General features: G+C 45.3%; 1 protein-coding gene across 1 annotated transcript in view; it reads left to right on the forward strand.

The window, feature by feature from the left end:
- Positions 1 to 10,265, forward strand: part of rpain (RPA interacting protein) — a 38,036-nt gene extending 27,771 nt beyond the window's left edge. The window contains exons 4-7 of the mRNA XM_038813619.1: positions 3,791 to 3,905; positions 6,321 to 6,384; positions 8,099 to 8,233; positions 10,004 to 10,265. Coding sequence (XP_038669547.1) covers positions 3,791 to 3,905; positions 6,321 to 6,384; positions 8,099 to 8,233; positions 10,004 to 10,033 — 344 coding nt within the window. The 3' untranslated portion in view covers positions 10,034 to 10,265. The remainder of the gene's footprint in view (positions 1 to 3,790; positions 3,906 to 6,320; positions 6,385 to 8,098; positions 8,234 to 10,003) is intronic.
- Positions 10,266 to 18,996: the final 8,731 nt, after the last annotated feature.

Consider the following 18,996-nt stretch of genomic DNA (forward strand, 5'->3'; position numbering starts at 1 on the left):
TTTGATCCCAGCTCTGGGTCACTATCCGTGAGGAGTTTGCACATTCTCCCCGTGTTTGGGTGGGTTTTGCTCCCACAACCCAAAGATGTGCAGGGTAGGGGGATCAGCCATGCTAAATTGCCCCTTAATTGGATAAAATGAATTGGGTACTCTATCTTTGAATATATGTTTGTGATAGTTTATTCTTCTAAATTATCTAAGTGTTATAGGTTATTATGCAATGAAAGTTGTTCTTAACGCAACCTCGGGCTTCGGAAATATTGAAACGGCTCAGAGCTTGATTTTGAAAGTACCCCAATAAATAATGAACATATGTTTCCAAATGCGGCAACAACTGAGGTGCAAAGTAATTGATGAGGCTGGTGGAAAATGAGCTAAGTAACCAATTCGCAGAACAGCAGTTCTTTATTCCTGAAAGAAGAGATATGCATTCATCGGGACTGATTTGCAAGGATACCGATTGTAAAGGGAACTACAATTTATACTTCGTGAGAAGAGAGTGCTGAATGGTTGGCAAGTGGACTTTGATTGGGAGAGGTGTTGCTATGGTGAATGCACTGCAGAAAAGTTAACTGCCAAGCTTTTGTTTAAATTCAAAACCAAGCAGATCAATTCTGATTGGTCAAGGCATTGACCTGGGGAGTGAACCAGGGAATGGCTGTCCCCCAAAATTTTGTTTCATTACAAAAGGTGCAAAGCGTGCACCTCCTTCATCTGCCTGCAAAGGCCAGGGCTGTGAGTTTGAATATATGTAGCTACATTGCAAGCCTGATTGATCTCAAATTAGTTGTGGAGGAGAATGCTGAGACCCAGGCTATTAGAATAGATGGCATTGAGGTGCGTAGGGAAGAAGTGTTGGCAATTCTGGACAAGGTGAAAATAGATAAGTCCCCAGGGCCGGATGGGATTTATCCTAGGATTCTCTGGGAAGCCAGGGAAGAGATTGCTGAGCCTTTGGCTTTGATTTTTAGGTCATCATTGGCTACAGGAATAGTGCCAGAGGACTGGAGGATAGCAAATGTGGTCCCTTTGTTCAAGAAAGGGAGTAGAGATAACCCCGGTAACTATAGGCCGGTGAGCCTAACGTCTGTGGTGGGTAAGGTCTTGGAGAGGATTATAAAAGATACGATTTATAATCATCTAGATAGGAATAATATGATTAGGGATAGTCAGCATGGTTTTGTGAAGGGTAGGTCATGCCTCACAAACCTTATCGAGTTCTTTGAGAAGGTGACTGAACAGGTAGACGAGGGTAGAGCAGTTGATGTGGTGTATATGGATTTCAGTAAAGCGTTTGATAAGGTTCCCCACGGTCGGCTATTGCAGAAAATACGGAGGCTGGGGATTGAGGGTGATTTAGAGATGTGGATCAGAAATTGGCTAGTTGAAAGAAGACAGAGAGTGGTAGTTGATGGCAAATGTTCAGAATGGAGTTCAGTTACGAGTGGCGTACCACAAGGATCTGTTCTGGGGCCGTTGCTGTTTGTCATTTTTATAAATGACCTAGAGGAGGGCGCAGAAGGATGGGTGAGTAAATTTGCAGACGACACTAAAGTCGGTGGAGTTGTAGACAGTGCGGAAGGATGTTGCAGGTTACAGAGGGACATAGATAAGCTGCAGAGCTGGGCTGAGAGGTGGCAAATGGAGTTTAATGTGGAGAAGTGTGAGGTGATTCACTTTGGAAAGAATAACAGGAATGCGGAATATTTGGCTAATGGTAAAATTCTTGGTAGTGTGGATGAGCAGAGGGATCTCGGTGTCCATGTACATAGATCCCTGAAAGTTGCCACCCAGGTTGATAGGGTTGTGAAGAAGGCCTATGGTGTGTTGGCCTTTATTGGTAGAGGGATTGAGTTCCGGAGCCATGAGGTCATGTTGCAGTTGTACAAAACTCTAGTACGGCCGCATTTGGAGTATTGCGTACAGTTCTGGTCGCCTCATTATAGGAAGGACGTGGAAGCTTTGGAACGGGTGCAGAGGAGATTTACCAGGATGTTGCCTGGTATGGAGGGAAAATCTTATGAGGAAAGGCTGATGGACTTGAGGTTGTTTTCGTTAGAGAGAAGAAGGTTAAGAGGTGACTTAATAGAGGCATACAAAATGATCAGAGGGTTAGATAGGGTGGACAGCGAGAGCCTTCTCCCGCGGATGGAGGTGGCTAGCACGAGGGGACATAGCCTTAAATTGAGGGGTAATAGATATAGGACAGAGGTCAGAGGTGGGTTTTTTACGCAAAGAGTGGTGAGGCCGTGGAATGCCCTACCTGCAACAGTAGTGAACTCGCCAACATTGAGGGCATTTAAAAGTTTATTGGATAAGCATATGGATGATAAGGGCATAGTGTAGGTTAGATGGCCTTTAGTTTTTTTTTTCCATGTCGGTGCAACATCGAGGGCCGAAGGGCCTGTACTGCGCTGTATCGTTCTATGTTCTATGTTCTAAGTTGTCAGTGTAATTCTTAGCACAATCAAGATTGTTTAGCAAGTGCAGAATCACATCTAATATTGGACACTATAGAATTTACAGTGCAGAAGGAGGCCATTCGGCCCATCGAGTCTGCACCAGCCCTTGGAAAGAGCACCATACTTAAGCCCACGCCTCCACCCTAACCCAGTAACCCCACCCAACCTTTTTGGACATTTAAGGGCAATTTATCTTGGCCAATCCACCTAACCTGCACATCTTTGGACTGTGGGAGGAAACCGGAGCACCCGGAGGAAACCCACTCAGACATGGGGAGAATGTGCATGCACCGCACAGACAGTAACCCAAGCCAGGAATTGACCCTGGAGCTGTAAAGCAGCTGTGATAACCACTGTGCTACCCTGAAGTTTTCCAGGATATTTGCATGGGCTGATAGTGGGTGGAAAAAGCGGATTTGAAGTCCAAAGATGTGCAGGTTGGGTGGATTGGCCATGACAAATTGTCCAAAATTCTATGATTAACCTAGGACAAAAGTTCGGCGCAACATCGTGGGCCGAAGGGCCTGTTCTGTGCTGTATTTCTCTATAAATTCTCTATAAGCCGCTGGCCGCGCAATGGATTTCTCTGCCATGTCGTTCAGGACATAATCAGAAAAATATAAAGAGGTCAGGACTCGCCATGTAATGCTGGTGGAAGAGGTTTTAATTGAGCCTGCCCTGCAAGCGACCTAGCACCTTTTTTAAAGACTGCCTCTGTGCACAAGTCACCAGGAACGCCCCCCTTCTGAACACTACCCCCTGATCCTCTCCCACTGAGCTCCCCTGGGAGTTCTTCTCACCAGATGCACACGTTAGGAGACAAGTGGGGTTTCATGCTGTTCCGCCCTCACACTGATGTGAATGGACTTTCTTACAGTGTGGAGTGATTCAGGCGTAGAGGCCTGATAATGAGATGATAATATATTCAAATGATGTTCTCCATATTGAGCGTCAGGAAATGCAATATGTTATCGACAGGCGGAGAAGCCAATCGCGTCACACATTTACACCGGCTAAATAATGCGGTTTGGACTTCACGCAACATTTTCCCCTCTCATCGCCAAACCCACTGAATAGAATCGGCAGTGGAAAATCCCTCCTATGTCTGAGTTTTTCAAGCATAAGCTGGTTGGGTACAGTCTGTAGTTTGCCTGTTGCAAATTGCTGAAGAGATACGATTTGATACGATCCACTAGTTGTTGGACCATGTAGCCTATGTACCTGACATCACACTGGCACTGAAGTTCATGTACCGCATTATTCATTTGTATCATAGGCATTTTTTTTTAAATTTTAGTACTAAATTATGCCTGCTATATTTCTTGTAGAACAGGCCATCATAGAGGAGTACGAGGCAAGCTTGTGTTTCGATGAAGCCTGTTTGAATGCCATTCTTGATGGTTTTGATGTTCCTGACAGGCTCATATGCCCTGTTTGTAACAGGTGAGTATGCTGACATCCGGCCATGAATTGGATTCCTAGCTGAATTCTGACTCTCTTGAAAGCTATTTGTCTCAAGGGGACTGGAGTACAAAGGGATGAAAGTTATGTTAGAGTTATATAAAGTTCTGATGAGCCCTGTTTAAAATAACTGTTCTAATTTGGGCACTGCACCGTGGGCAGGATATATTGACCTTCAGGAAATGTCAGAAAGCAATTCTTCATACAAAGGATAGTGGGAATCTTGAACCCTTCCTCAAAAAGCTGTTGTGGTTGGGGGTCAATTGGAAATTTCAAAACTGAGACTAATATTTTTTTGTTAGATAAGGGTATTAAGGTTTACAGAATTGTGGGTGGATGTAGATACAATAGAGATCAACCATTGAATGATGGAAAAGACTGGGGGGGGGGGGGTGAACAATCTACTTTTTATTGCTTTCCTAATTTAACAGTTTTAAAGCTTATAAAAGATTGTAGTAGAGGAACAGGAGAGAAAAGTAAATGTATAGTTTTCAAATAGGAAACATTACAACCAATGCATTGCTGGTTTGAAGCTGTGTGACTTTGGAGCCTACATGGCACTCCTGTGGGGTCCCAGTTTTATCATAGATCATAGAATTTACAGTGCAGAAGAAGGCCATTCGGCCCATCGAGTCTGCACCAGCCCTTGGGGAGAAACCCTACACCTCCACCCCAACTCCATAACCCCACCTAACCTTTTGGACACTAAGGGGTAATTTAGCATAGCCAATCCACTTAGCCTGCGCATCTTTGGACTATGGGAGGAAACTGGGGAAAACCCACGCAGACACGGGGAGGAAGTTCAAACTCCACACAGACAGTTACCCGAGGCCGAATTGAACCTTAAAGCTGTGAGGCAGTAGTGCTAGCAACTGTGCCAACGTGCCATCTCGGGTCTTTGTATGATTAGCTGATACGGTGAGGTATTTGTATTCCTTGTTTCAACAAAATGAAGTGCCCAAGCATTTCAACTCCTGTTTAATATCTAGTCATATTCCCATTGACTGTTCTATAAATTCTGGGTAGAGACTGCACTGAGTGTGATAGCCTTTAGACACCCACTATTTATACGTGGTGAATGGTTACTTAGGCTGATTGCCAGTGAGAGAAAAACTAAAATCCAGCATGAATTCTAGAGAGGAACGTGATGGAAGTGGAGCTAAATTTTGCATCTTTTTGAGACTTTTAAAAAGAAAGAAAATTCCAAATAGGGGGCAATTTAGCATGGCCAATCCACCTACCCTACTACATTCTGGGGGTGAGGCACATGCAGACACGGGGAGAATGCAAACTCCACACGGACAGTGGCACGGGGCCGGGATCGAACCTGGTCCTCGGCACCGTGAGGCTGATGATAGTGCTGTTTGATCTTTTGCCCATCTTTTTAAAACTTAACTCCAGATATGTTCTCTGGTGCCAAGACCGCTCCTTATGTGAGCCCTCAATCCAAATTGAGTCTTCACCTGCCTTATTATTTTGAGAATTTTAATTAGGCCCAGAGGTTAAATTGTGAATCTTCGCCGCTGTATTTTAGCTGATAGTTAATAACGTGATTTTCTTTGACATTAGGAAGCAAAAAAAACTTGTCGCGAGGCATTGATTTAGGCTAAAACCTAAAATAGCAATGTACAGTCAACACAGGTGTAACCATCCACTAATGAAGATGTTAAAAATCACATAATCTGCCCAGGACAACACCCTGAATATTACATGTGTTTGCAAACTGCCATTGTGGTGGGGTTAACATGAATGAGCATTCTCTGGATTATTAGTCCAGTACAATAACATAACCATGTCATGGCCGAGATGTGCCTACTTGCTTGTTCAGAGGGTTCTTCACCTGGAATATATACGGCGGACCCTTCACCATTCCTCTTTGTCGGTTTCTATCAGCCTACAGCTCTCCAAAGCGTAAAAATGCCAAGGCTGCAATAACCAAACAATCAGACAGGACTCTGATGTTCAAAAATAGTTACTTTCAAAATCAATGTGAACTGTACAAATTATACTTCTGATTATTCTGCTGAATTTGTTTGCTTTTCTATAATTAGAATCTTTGTAATTTAGTTTGACTAGCTTTGGGGGTGGGTTTCTGCTTTGCAGAGCATACGGATATTGGCATAGGTGCAAAATAATTGCAAAAAGGGGTCAATTATGCAACTCTTTCCCATTGGGAGCTGGCTTTGTAAAGTCTTTTGGTGAAGAGCTTCATAAACCGAGATCAAAGTTAGAACTGTACATGAATTCAAGGGAGGAGGTCTAAAGTGAGAAGATTGAGGTTGAAAGTAGTAGAACATGTTTTTGACTACAATGTATGTTGACTATGGTTTCTGCTTGTCAGAATTTGGTTCAAGAAAAAGCAACAATAATCTGACAAAAACTGCTTTCCTTTTACAGGAACTACCTGATTGCGAGCGGTGACTTTATAACTTGCTTGTGTGGGATGTGCATTAATACAAAGGTAAGTTTCTTGCACATAGCAATCTGACTTCCTTACTGGGCTTGTATCCCGCATTGGTACACATTTTATTTATTCTTTCATGGGATGTGGGCATCGCGAGCAATGCCAACATTTGCTGCCCATTTCTAATTGCCCTTGAGAATGGTGGTGAACCGCCTGCTTGAACCACTGGAATCTATCTGGTGCAGGTACATTCGCTGTTAGGAAGAGAGTTTTTGGAGCTTGACTTAACAATAGTGAAGGATTGGCTCTGCACGAACCAGCTGTCCAGCCAACTGAGCTAACTGGCCAGTGGTGTAGTAAATTGATGTTTAGCTAGTGGATGAAGTGCCAATCAAATGGACTTCTCCATCTTGTAAGGTGTCTTCTTGAGTGTTGTTGGAAGACCAGTCACTCATGGTTACTCCCTCACACCTTTACTTGTTCCCTATTGGTGGTGGAGAAGTTTTAAGGAGTTGAAAAATATGCTACTTGATGCAGATTACCCAACCTGCTTTTGTGGCCATGGCATTTACAAAACTGGTCCAGTTTAGTTTCTGGGCAGGAGCAGCCACAGGATGTTGATGGTGGTGCCTTAATGGTAATTCCTGTCAACGGAAGTTAGGCTCTCTTGTTTGAACTAGTTATTGCATAACATGTGTGTGATGCAGTTATCACTCAGCCATCAAGCTGAGATGTTATCCAGGTTTCATTGCACTTGATATGGAGATGCTGGCGTTGGACTGGGTTGGGCACAGTAAGAAGTCTTACAACACCAGGTTAGAGTCCATGTTTCGAATCACTAGCTTTCGGAGTGCAGCTCCTTCCTCAGGTGAATGAAGAGGTGGGTTCCAGAAACACATATAGACAAAGTCAATGATGCAAGGTGATACTTTGAATGCGAGTCTGCAGGTAATTAAGTTGTTCCAGGTCCAGACAGAGCAACTGTAAGAGGGATAATCACAGGTTAAAGAGGTGTGAATTGTCTCGACAGGACAGTTGGTAGGATTTTGCATGCCCAGGCCAGATGGTGGGGGGGGGGGGGGAATGTAATGGATTAAGATGTCTGAACCCAAGTTGCTGCTCCTATATGTCCTGGATATGAATGATTGGTATCCAACAACAATAGCCAAATTCCTTTGTGCCAGGTGTGACTCCAACTGGTGGAGATATTTTCCTCTGATCCCTATTCACCTGTTTAACTACGGCTCCTTGATGCTATTTCTTTTTTTTTTAATTTAGAGTAGCCAATTCATTTTTTCCAATTAAGTGGCAATTTAGCATAGCCAATCCACCCAGCCTGCACATCTTTGGGTTGTGGGGGCAAAACCCACGCAAACATGGGGCGAATGTGCAAACTCCACATGGACAGTGATCCAGAGCCGGGATCGAACCTGGGACCTCGGCGCCGTGAGGCAGCAGGGCTAACCCACTGAGCCACGGCTCCTTGATGACAAACTTGATTAATGTTGCTTCTGGAATTCCAGTCTTATGCCCATTTTTGAACTATGGCTATATTGAGGTCTGGAGCTGAGTCATTCTGATGGACCTCAAACTGAGTAACAGCGAGCAGGCAGTTAGTGCCAATGTGTCGCTTGCTAGCACTGTTGATAACACTTGGGTGCAGGCTGACCGGTGGGTTTCTCCTATTTAAGTTCCGGTTGAGCACATGATGTCAGCCCAGTGTAACTTCACTCTGTTGAAATGCTTGAGGTTTTCACCTGTTTATTTACAGGAGGTGACAGTGCAGCAATTTCGAGCTCTTCTTGAGCACAGTGTCGCTGAACATAGTACTCTATGTGCAAGTTGTCCAAGCTTCACTGTAGTAAACGGTAGAGAAGCAGAACCCACGCTTCTCATGAGTTGTCAGGTGAGTGTGAAGGTTTACTAGGTGGCCGTGCTAAAAATGATGTGCAACAGCATTTCAGCTTTTGGGAAGGATGGGGCTTCATGCTATTCTCTCATAGAATTCGTTAAACTGCCTCCCTTTGCAAAGTTGTCCATTCAGTAGCTGAGCATACAGATGCCGTTCTGTTAAATGTTTGTCGGTACTTGCCTTCCTGCGCCTGTATCACTACCTCTGGAGTCTCCCAAGGACCAATCTTTGTCACCCAGCATCTCATCATTGCTGCCTCTTGATAACACGTCGATTTTTTACCTCAACGTCATCTCCGCCCTCCACTGCCCTTAGGTTGTCAGACTGCTTCTCTGACCTTCAGCTTTGATGTGTCAAAGTTCCCTGAAGTCAAACCCTAAAAAGACTTGAGCTCTTGTCTTTGGTACCCATCACAAACTCTGTTTCTTAGCCCCAAATTCCATTCTCCCTTCCTGGCTACTATTAGAGGTTGAAGCAATCTCAGCTGGCTTTCTGAGCACACATCCTCTCCATTGCTAAGACCAATTATTCTATAACCCATCTCTTTCCCCCAATTTAATCTGTTTGCTGTTGCAGGCTTTTTTTACTTCCAGATTACATTCTTCCAGTTTTCCCTGGTCTGCTACTCACCTTCCCAACTCCATAAACCTGAGCTGATCCAAAGCTCTGCTATCAAATTCACCCCTGGATCTATGCATCCAGAACTCTGTGCGCGCTAATCAAAATTCTCTCTCTCTCTCTCTTCCCCACCCCCCCAAAAAAAAGTTGATCAAGGCTTTGATTTTAAAATTGTGTTCAAATCTCTCTTTGGCTTATTATTGAGTCTTACTTTCAGCAACTCAGGATAAATAACAAAGCTACCTGTAACCCGTCTCTCAGTGACAACAATAAATAAAGCATTTTAAGACAACCTCACTCATTACTGTTGCTGCTAACCTCCCACTCATCAGTCTCCGATTGTTCTCCCAACAATCGGGAGCGTCTCCGCCCAGTGCCTCAGTATGGCTGGGGGACCTGATGGAGTTCCTGTATTTGGAGAAGGTTAAGTTCACCTTGAGGGGGGCAGCCCCACATAGCCTCAAACTGCTTTTTTTTTAAATTTAGAATACCCAATTCTTTTTTTCCAATTAAGGAGCATTTTAGCGTGGCCAATCCACCTACCCTGCACATCTTTGGGTTGTGGGGACGAGACCCACGCAGACGGGGAGAATGTGCAAACTCCACACAGACCGGGATTTAACCTGGGTCCTTGGCGCCATGAGGCAGCAGTGTTAGCCACTGGGCCACCATGCCACCCAGCCGCGAACCACTTTTGATCCAAAATTCTGGTTGATACTCTGCAATGAAAACCCAGTATCGCTCAGTCACTGTCAAATCAGGTACTCTGATGTACTTTGTTACACAATGTAAAACAACATAGCCTCCATCTCACCATGAGCAGGGAGATTCTGACCGATTCGTTTAACATAACTTTGTGAGAGTGAACAAATTTACTCATTTATTTATCTATTAGGTGAACATTGCTTATAATCGGAGAAGAGCTCTCCATCTCTGAATGCATCTCTCAAAACTCTTTTCAAATCCATTCAGCATAAACTCTCCAACACAACCTCACAACAACATTGCCAGTAAATCACAGTTTAATGTAATTTCAGAGTTATTGTATAAATACTTTCTGGATGTCTTCAAATCAATCCCTTTCAGATGTTACCTTTGTCTTGGTTTACTGTAACTTGTGTTAAACCATTTTCTGTTTCTTTTCAGGCCTGTGATTACCTGACTGTTGTCCTATAGTTAAGCTTGAGTGTTCCCGATCTCTTGCAGGAGTAACAATGAATTCTGGTTGTCGGATTTTAAATCAGCACAATAAGACTAGCCCGTACTGGGTCACATGGCACTTTATTGTGAATTCTGTGTTCTACCTCTAATACAATGAAGATTTTTTTAAAGTGGCTGTATGTTCTTGCTGGAATTGCATGTTTTGTTTTCAGCAAGATTGTTCAATAAAAAGTGACAAAAATGCGAAGGCTTTGGATGAAATTGACTCTCCATTTGTAAGTTAACTATGCGTGATTTTGGTTATGTTTGTGAGGTGGAATAGGAAGAGTAATAGGTAAAGTATACGGTCACTTACCTTGTGTTAGAAATATTTTAACCCCAGCCCTGGAGACTGAGATATCATCTGCGGGATTCTCCGTCGGCGGGATCCTCTGTCCCTCCGGTAGCACACGCCCGCGGGTTTCCCGAAAGCATGGGATGGCGACAAAGGGAAATCCCATTGGCCGGAATGAAGGGTCCCGCTGCCGGCGAGGGCGCGCCACACAGAAAAACACGGCTGGCGGGATGGAGAATCCTGCCCCATGTGTCTGAATTGAAGAGGGTGTTGGATTTTAACTTAACTTAGTGACTTGGTTCAAAAATATTAAATGGCTAGCATGAGTAAAGGTGGTAGAATTAAAAGGAAAACATGATTTATAAACCCGGTAGAACAGTAATGGGAAACCCAGGCTAGTGAGTGGGCTGCGTGAGTGCCCCCCACCATCCCCCCCACATCATGTCCGTGGGCTGCATGAGTAAAATTGAGAATTTGCATCAACCCTGACCCCATCAATAAGATTAAAGACATTTAATACACACCACCCAAGGCTGCAGAGAGGCTGTCTGACCTGGCAGAATTTCTCAGGTTGGAGAAGATACATTCGCCAGCCGTGGGTCAGAAGAGGGCATTCACAGGACGTGGAAGCCATTCACCAACTTGTTTCAAGACCTGTTCGTAGTCAGCAAACAATAAAGTAGAAGGGGAAGAGAGATGGGACAAGTCATGGAATAAGGAAGAAAACGGAAAGGGAGGGTGGGAAACGCACCCAAGAAGAACCCGCGACAGGCAGAAGAGAAGACGACTGCAAGAGACAGTTGCTGGCAAATTACTGCCTGACCCACAATATATTTAAATTACTGTAAATACTTTTTGGCCATGTCTGGCCCTGTGAAGCTGGCAATGAAATTTCAAAGACCCTAATAAAAAATATATGTTTTTAAAATTGTCCAGCCATCTTCAAAGATCAATGCATATGCACCACCCGATCTCTCTCTCTCTCCACTCTTTACAACTGTGCCAATCAGTTGACATTCCCTCTTCCTATTCCTTTGGCCAAAATGTATAATTTCACATTAAATTCTATCTGCTGCCTCTCTGCCCATTCTGCTAGCCTCTCTTGTTCAGTTGCCGGTGACTGGTATCATCCTCAGTGTCTGCCTCACCTCTAAATTTTGTATAATTGGCAAATTTATCTATCTGTTTTGCACTGTCTAAGTCATTAATCTATTTACCAAAAAAAACTGATTCTTACAATGACCCTTGGATAAGATCATTGTCTATCATCCTTTAGTCCGAAAAATATCCATTTACCACAACTTTTGTCCAAAGGGTGAGGGACGCCGTCAGTGTCCCTGCTGATTTCACCTGGGGGAAGTGCACCCATCTCCAGCTCCTCAGAAACTGCATCAGGGAACTGGAGCTGGATGAACTTTGGATCATTCAGGAGGCAGAGGTGGTCATAGATAGTAGCTTCAAGGATGTAGTTACTTCGAAGAATCAAGATAGATGGTTGACGGTGAGAGGGGCTGGGAGGAAGCAGTTAGTGCAGGGATCCTCTGGTCGTTCCCCTCAGTAACAAGCTGAGAGCCAGGACAAACCATGTTATCATCTCTGGTTTGTAGCCAGTGCAACGTGCTAGAGTGCAGATAAACAAGTGGCTGCAGGAATGGTGTAGGAGGGAGGGTTTCAGTTACATGGATAATTGGAGCACATTCTGGGGAAGGTAGGACCTTAACAGACAGGACGGTTTGCACCTGAACCAGAGAGGCACCAATATGCTGGGAGGGAAATTTGCTATGGCTCTTCGGGGGGTTTAAACTAATTTGTCAGGGGGAATGGGAAAACGAGCTGTAGTCCAGAAGCCAGTGTTGAGAGTAGTGAGGTACTGAGGAGGGCATCAAGGTCGCAGGAGTGTACCGGCAGACAGGAAGGTGGGTTGAAGTGTGTCTACCTCAACGCAAGGAGCATCCGGAATAACGTGGATTGGTACTTGGGACTATGATGTGGGCATTACGGAGACATGGTTAGAACAGGGACAGGAATGGTTGTTGGAAGTTCCGGGGTATAGATGTTTCAGTAAGAGTAGGGAAGGTGGTAAAAGAGGTGGAGGAGTAGCATTGTTAATCAAGGATAATTTAACGGCAGCAGAAAAGCATTTCGGGGGGGAGCTGCCTACTGAGGAATATGGGCTGAAGTTAGAAATAGGAAAGGAGTGGTCACGTTGTTAGGAGTTTTCTATAGGCCCACAAATAGTAATAGAGATGTGGAGGAAGAAATTGCAAAACAGATTATGGGTAGGTGTGGAGGTCTCCGGGTAGTTGTCATGGGTGACTTTAACTTTCCAAATATTGATTGGAACCTCTATAGGTCGAACAGTTCGAATGGGCAGTTTTTGTACAGTGTGTGCAGGAGGGTTTCCTGACATAATATGTGAATAGGCCGACAAGAGGTGGGGCCACATTGGATTTGGTACTGGGTAATGAATCGGGCCAAGTTAGATTTGTTTGTGGGAGAGCACTTTGGAGATAGTGACCACAATTCGGTGTCTTTCACTATTGCAATGGAGAGGGATAGGGCCATCGGCCGGGCAAGGTTTATAATTGGGGGGAGGGGTAATTATGATGTGATTCGGCAAGAATTAGGGAGCATAAGATGGGAATAGAAACTGTCAGGGAAAGGCACAAATGAAAAGTGGAGCTTGTTCAAGGAACAAATACTGCGTGTCCTTGATGAAATGAAAAATGAAAATCGCTTATTGTCACGAGTAGGCTTCAATGAAGTTACTGTGAAAAGCCCCTAGTCGCCACATTCCAGCGCCTGTCCGGGGAGGCTGGAACAGGAATCGAACCATGCTGCTAGCCTTCTTGGTCTGCTTTAAAAGCCAGCGATTTAGCTCAGTGAGCTAAACCAGCCCCATTTGATAGGTATGTCCCTGGCAAGCAGGGAGGAAATTGCAGTGTGATGGAACCATGGTTCACAAATGAAGTTCAATGCCTTGTCAAGAGGGAAAAGGAAGAGTATGTAAGGATGAGAAAACAAGGTTCAATTCCGTTGCTTGAGGGTTACAAGGTAGCAAGGAATGAGCTGAAAAAAGGGCTTAGGAGAGCTAGGAGGGGGCGTGAGAAGTCCTTGGTGGGTCGGATCAAGGAAAACCCCAAGGCTTTTTACTTTTATGTGAGAAGTAAAAGAATGACCAGGGTGAGGTTAGGTCCGGTCAAGGATAGTAGTGGGAATGTCCCTGGTAATTATAGGTGGTTAGTCTTACTTCGGTGGTCGGTAAGTTAATGGAAAAGGTCCTGGAAGATAGGATTTATGACCATTTGGAAAGATGCAGCTTAATCCGGGATAGTCAACACGGATTTGTGAAGGATAAGTCTTGCCTCACAAATTTGATTGAATTCTTTGAGGAGGTAATGAAGTGTGTCGATGAAGGTAAAGCAGTTGATGTCGTATACATGGATTTTAGTGAGGTGTTTGATAAGGTTCCCCATGGTCGGCTCATGAAGAAAGTAAGGAGGTGTGGGATAGAGGGAAATTTGGCCAATTGGATAAGTAACTGGCTATCACATAGAAGACAGAGGGTGATGGTGGATGGAAAATTTTCAGACTGGAGGCCAGTTACCAACGGTGTACCACAGGGATCAGTGTTGGGTCCTCTGCTATTTGTGATTTTTATCAATGACTTGGAGGAGGGGGCTGAAGGGTGGGTCAGTAAATTTGCTGATGATGCCATGATTGGTGGAGTAGTGGATGAGGTGGAGGGCTGTTGTGGGCTGCAAAGAGACATTGATAGGATGCAGAGCTGGGCTGAAAAAATGGCAGATGGAGTTTAACCCTGATAAGTGCGAGGTGATTCATTTTGGAAGGAAAAGTTTGAATGCGGATTACAGGGTCAACGGCAGGGTTTCGAGGAATGTGGAGGAACAGAGAGATCTTGGGGTTCATGTCCACAGATCTCTGAAGGTTGCCATTCAAGTGGATAGAGCTGTGAAGAAGGCCCATAGTGTGTTAGTGTTTATTAACAGGGGGCTTGAGTTTAAGAGCCGTGGAGTTATGCTGCAACTGTACATGACCCTGGTGAGACCACATTTGGAGTATTGTGTGCAGTTCTCGTCACCTCACTATCGGAAGGATGTGGAAGCATTGGAAAGGATGCAAAGGAGATTTACCAGGATGCTGCCTGGTTTGGAGGATGGGTCTGATAAGGAAAGGTTGAAGGAGCGAGGGCTTTTCTCTTTGGAGCGGAGGAGGATGAGAGGTGACTTAATAAAGGTTTATAAGATGATGAGGGGGATAGATAGAGTGGACGTTCAGAGACTATTTCCTCGGGTGGATGAAGCTGTTACAAGGGGGCATAACTGTAAGGTTCGGGATGGGAGATATAGGAGGGATGTCCGAGGTAGGTTCTATACTCAGAGAGTGTTTAGGGTGTGGAATGGACTACCTGCTCTGATAGTGGAGTCGGACACTTTCGGAACTTTCAAGCGGTTATTGGATAGGCACATGGAGCACACCCGAATGACAGGGAGTTGGCTTGATCTTGGATTCGGAAAAGGCTCGGCACAACATCGAGGGCAGAAGTGCCTGTTCTGTGCTGTACTGTTCTATGTTCTAAAGTCAATTTTTTAAAATCTAAGTTGACACTGATCCACATATTCCATGACATTCAATTTTGTTAACCAGTCTTTTATGTGGGACTCTGCCACATGTTTCTTAAAATCCATACAAACAACATCGATTACTCTCCCTTTATTAACCTTCTCTGTTACTTCATCAAAATATTTAATTTGATTTGAAAATCTGTGCTGGCTCTCCTTAATTAACCCAAACGTCTTCAAGAGTCTGTTAATTTGTGCCCTGACTATTGGTTCTAAAACCATACCCAGATTAATGTTAGACTGGTCTGTAGTTGCGAGGTTTGTCCTTAATGTTTTCTTGAATAAAGGCAATTGCCAGGCAGGAATGTTCCCTTCCAGTCAGGGAACACTTCAGCAGGCAAGGGCATTCAGCCTCTGATCTTCGAGTGAGCATCCTCCAAAGAAACCTTCAGGACGCGTGACAGCACAGAATTGCCGAGCAGAAACTTATAGCCAAGTTCCGCACACATGAGTACGGCCTCAACCGGGACCTTATATTCACCCCCCACCATCTGGCCTGGGCTTGCAAAATCCTATCAACTGTCCTGGCTTGAGACAATTCACACCTCATAACCTTTGATTATCCCTTTCCCCAGTTGCTCCATCTGGACCTGTAAAGACTTAATTCCCTGCAAAGACTCGCATTCAAAGTATCGTCTTGCATCTTTGACTTTGTCCATATATATATATATATGTTTATGGAACCCACCTCTTCCTTCACCTGAGGAAGGAGCTGTGCTCCAAAAGCTAGTGATTCAAAACAAACCTGTTGGACTTTAACCTGGTGATGTGAGACGTCTTACTATAAAATACTTTCTTCACCATCTCCCTCTTCCATATCTCAAAAAAACCGTCACAGAAACAAGCGATCCTAGATCTCCATCCACACTGTTCATCCAATTCCCACTTATTACTTCTTCATATTCACAAAAAACTCCAAAGTGGCAGCAGTTTCTTCTGGTCTCACAATTGAATGGACACGAAGCAGTATAATATACAAAGCAGGATAGGGGGCTTTTAACCTAAAAGCCCTATTTTAACACATGCAATTGGGATTGTTAGATTTAAAAAATATATATTTTTATTCTCCTTTTTCACATTTTCTCCCAAATTTACACAAACCAGCAACAAACAATAGTCAGCAACAAATATGTCAATCCCCATAACAATAACAACGATCCCATCCTCCCACCAACCCCCAAACATCAGCCCGCATGTTTACATAAACAAATGACAAAAAGGAATCAGGGATTACCCACAGTCACCCTTAATACACACAGCCCCCCCTCCCCCCCAACCCTCCCACCCATCTCTCCCAACTAATGTTCGATATTATCCAGTTCCTGAAAGTGCATAATGAATAATGGCCATGACTTGTATAACCCCTCCTTCCTTCCCCTCAGTTCAAACTTAACCTTCTCAAGGGTCAAGTATTCCAACAGGTCCCCCCACCACGCCAGGGCACAGGGTGGAGAGGCTGCTCGCCATCCCAACAGGATCCGCCTTCGGGCGATCAACGAGGCGAAGGCTACGATATCTCCCTCCACACCCGTTTCCAACCCTGGCTGATCCGGCACCCCGAATATGGCCTCCCGGGGACCCAGGTCCAGTTTCACATGCACCACCTTGGAAATGACCCTGAAAACCTCCTTCCAGTAATCCTCTAGTTTTGGACAGGACCAAAACATATGAACGTGATTGGTGCCCCCCCCACCACCCCCCCGCAATGCTCCATCTTAAACTCCTTCAAAGAATCGGCTCATCCTCGCGAGGTGTGCTCTGTATACCACCTTCAGCTGTATCAGCCCCAACCTCGCACATGAGATGGAGGCATTTACTCTCCGGACACCAGACCCCCTCTATAACCTCGCCCAACTCTTCCTCCCACTTTGCTTTGATCCCTTCCAGTGGTGCCTTATCCTCTTCCAAAATAGCTCCGTACACCGCTGACACTACCCCCTTCTCTAGTCCCCTTGTCATCAGCACCTCCTCCAGCAATGTGGAGGCCGGTTCCTCTAGGAAGCTACGTATCTCCTTTCTGACAAAATCTCAAACCTGCATGTATCTAAACATTTCTCCCTGCTCCAGCCCATACTTCGCTTCCAACTCCTTCAATCCTGCAAACCCACCCCTAAGAAACAAATCTTTTCGCATCTTAATCCCCTTCTCTTCCCATTTCTGAAAATTTCCATCCCACCTCCCTGGCTCAAATCTGTGGTTGCCCCGAATCAGCATTTCCCTTGACCCTGCCCCAACCCAAAGTGTTGGCGAAACTGCCTCCAGATTTTCAATGAAGCTATTATTACCGGACTCCCTGAGTATTTCCCCAGAGCTATCGGGAGTGGCGCTGTTGCTAGTGCTTTCTATCCCGACAACCTACACAAACTCTCCTCCATTCTGACCCACTGGGAATCAACCCCTCTGACCCAGCTCCGCACCTTCTCCACATTCGCCGCCCAGTAGTAGTACATCAGGTTCAGAAGACCCCAACACCCTGCCTGCCTTCCCCTCTGTAGCAGCACCTTCCTCACTCTGGCCACCTTCCCTCCCCAAATAAACGAGGTAATCCTTCCCTCAACTCCCTGAAAAAAGCCTTTGGCAGGAAAATCGGTAGGCATTGAAAAATAAACAGAAATCGTGGCAACACATTCATTTTAACTGCCTGTACCCGACCCGCCAGTGACAGAGGGAGACCATCCCACCTTGCCAGATCCGCTTTCACTCTCCCCACCAAACTAGTGATATTTTACCTGCAAAGCCTTCCCCACTCCCGGGCAACCTGAACCCCCAAATACCTAAAGTGAGTCCCTGCCCTACAGAATGGCAGCCCCTCCACCCCTGCCCCCACCCCCGGCTGAGACACCACAAAATACTCACTCTTGTCCAGGTTCAGCTTGTACCCCGAGAAAGACCCAAATACTCGCAGTAGCTCCAATATTCCCCCTATCGACACACTCAGTTCCGACACATACAGCAGCAAGTCGTCGGCATATAAGGACACCCTATGTTCTATCCCCCCCCCCCGTCACTATTCCTTTCCATGCTCCCGACCTTCTTAATGCGATGGCCAACGGCTCAATCACGAGTGCAAACAGCAGGGGGGACATAGGACATCCCTGCCTCATCGCACGGTGGAGAGAAAAGTATCTCCAGCTGATGTTGTTTGTGCGGACACTCGCCTTCAGCTCCTTATATAGTAGCTTTACCCAGTTCACAAATCTTGATCCAATCTCAAACCGCTCCAGAACTGCCATCAAGTACCCCCATTCTACCCGTTCAAACCCGTCCAATACCACAACCACCTCTGTTTCATTCCCTTCCGCCGGTGCCATAATGACGTTCAAAACCCTCATAATTTTCCAAAAAAGCTGCCTCCCTCTCATGAATCCCATCTGATCTTCACCTATCACCTTCGGGAGGCACTCCTCCAGCCTACCCGCCAGTACCTTCGCCAATACTTTTGCGTCCACATTCAGAAGTGATATGGGCCTATACGACCCACACTCCGTCGGATCCTTATCTTTTTTTAGCAACAGTGAAATCGATGCCTGCCCCAAGGTTTGTGGCAACACCCCCTTCCCTATCGCCTCTTCAAACATTTTTTTTTAAAAATTTAGAGTGCCCAGTTTTTTCCAATTAAGGGGCAATTTAGCGTGGCCAATCCACCTATCCTGCATATCTTTTGGATTATGGGGGTGAAACCCACGCAAACACGGGGAGAATGTGCAAACTCCACACAGACAGTGACCCAGGGCCAGGATTCGAACCCGGGTCCTCAGCGCCATAGGCAGCAATGCTAACCACTGTGCCACTGTGCTGCCCTTCAAACATCCCCACCATCAGGGGTGCCAACTTATTCTTGAATTTTTCATAATATTCCACCGGAAACCCATCCGGCCCTGCCACCTTCCATTGGGATTGTTAGATTGAGTGGAGACCAACTCTTCTGGGTTAGGTAGCCCATTCTTAAAATTGAGGCACCATATGATTGGATGGCTAATTAAAACCTCAAGGATTGCCTC

The sequence above is a fragment of the Scyliorhinus canicula genome, chromosome 12 (genome assembly GCF_902713615.1).
Source record: "Scyliorhinus canicula chromosome 12, sScyCan1.1, whole genome shotgun sequence".
Classification (NCBI taxonomy): domain Eukaryota; kingdom Metazoa; phylum Chordata; class Chondrichthyes; order Carcharhiniformes; family Scyliorhinidae; genus Scyliorhinus; species Scyliorhinus canicula.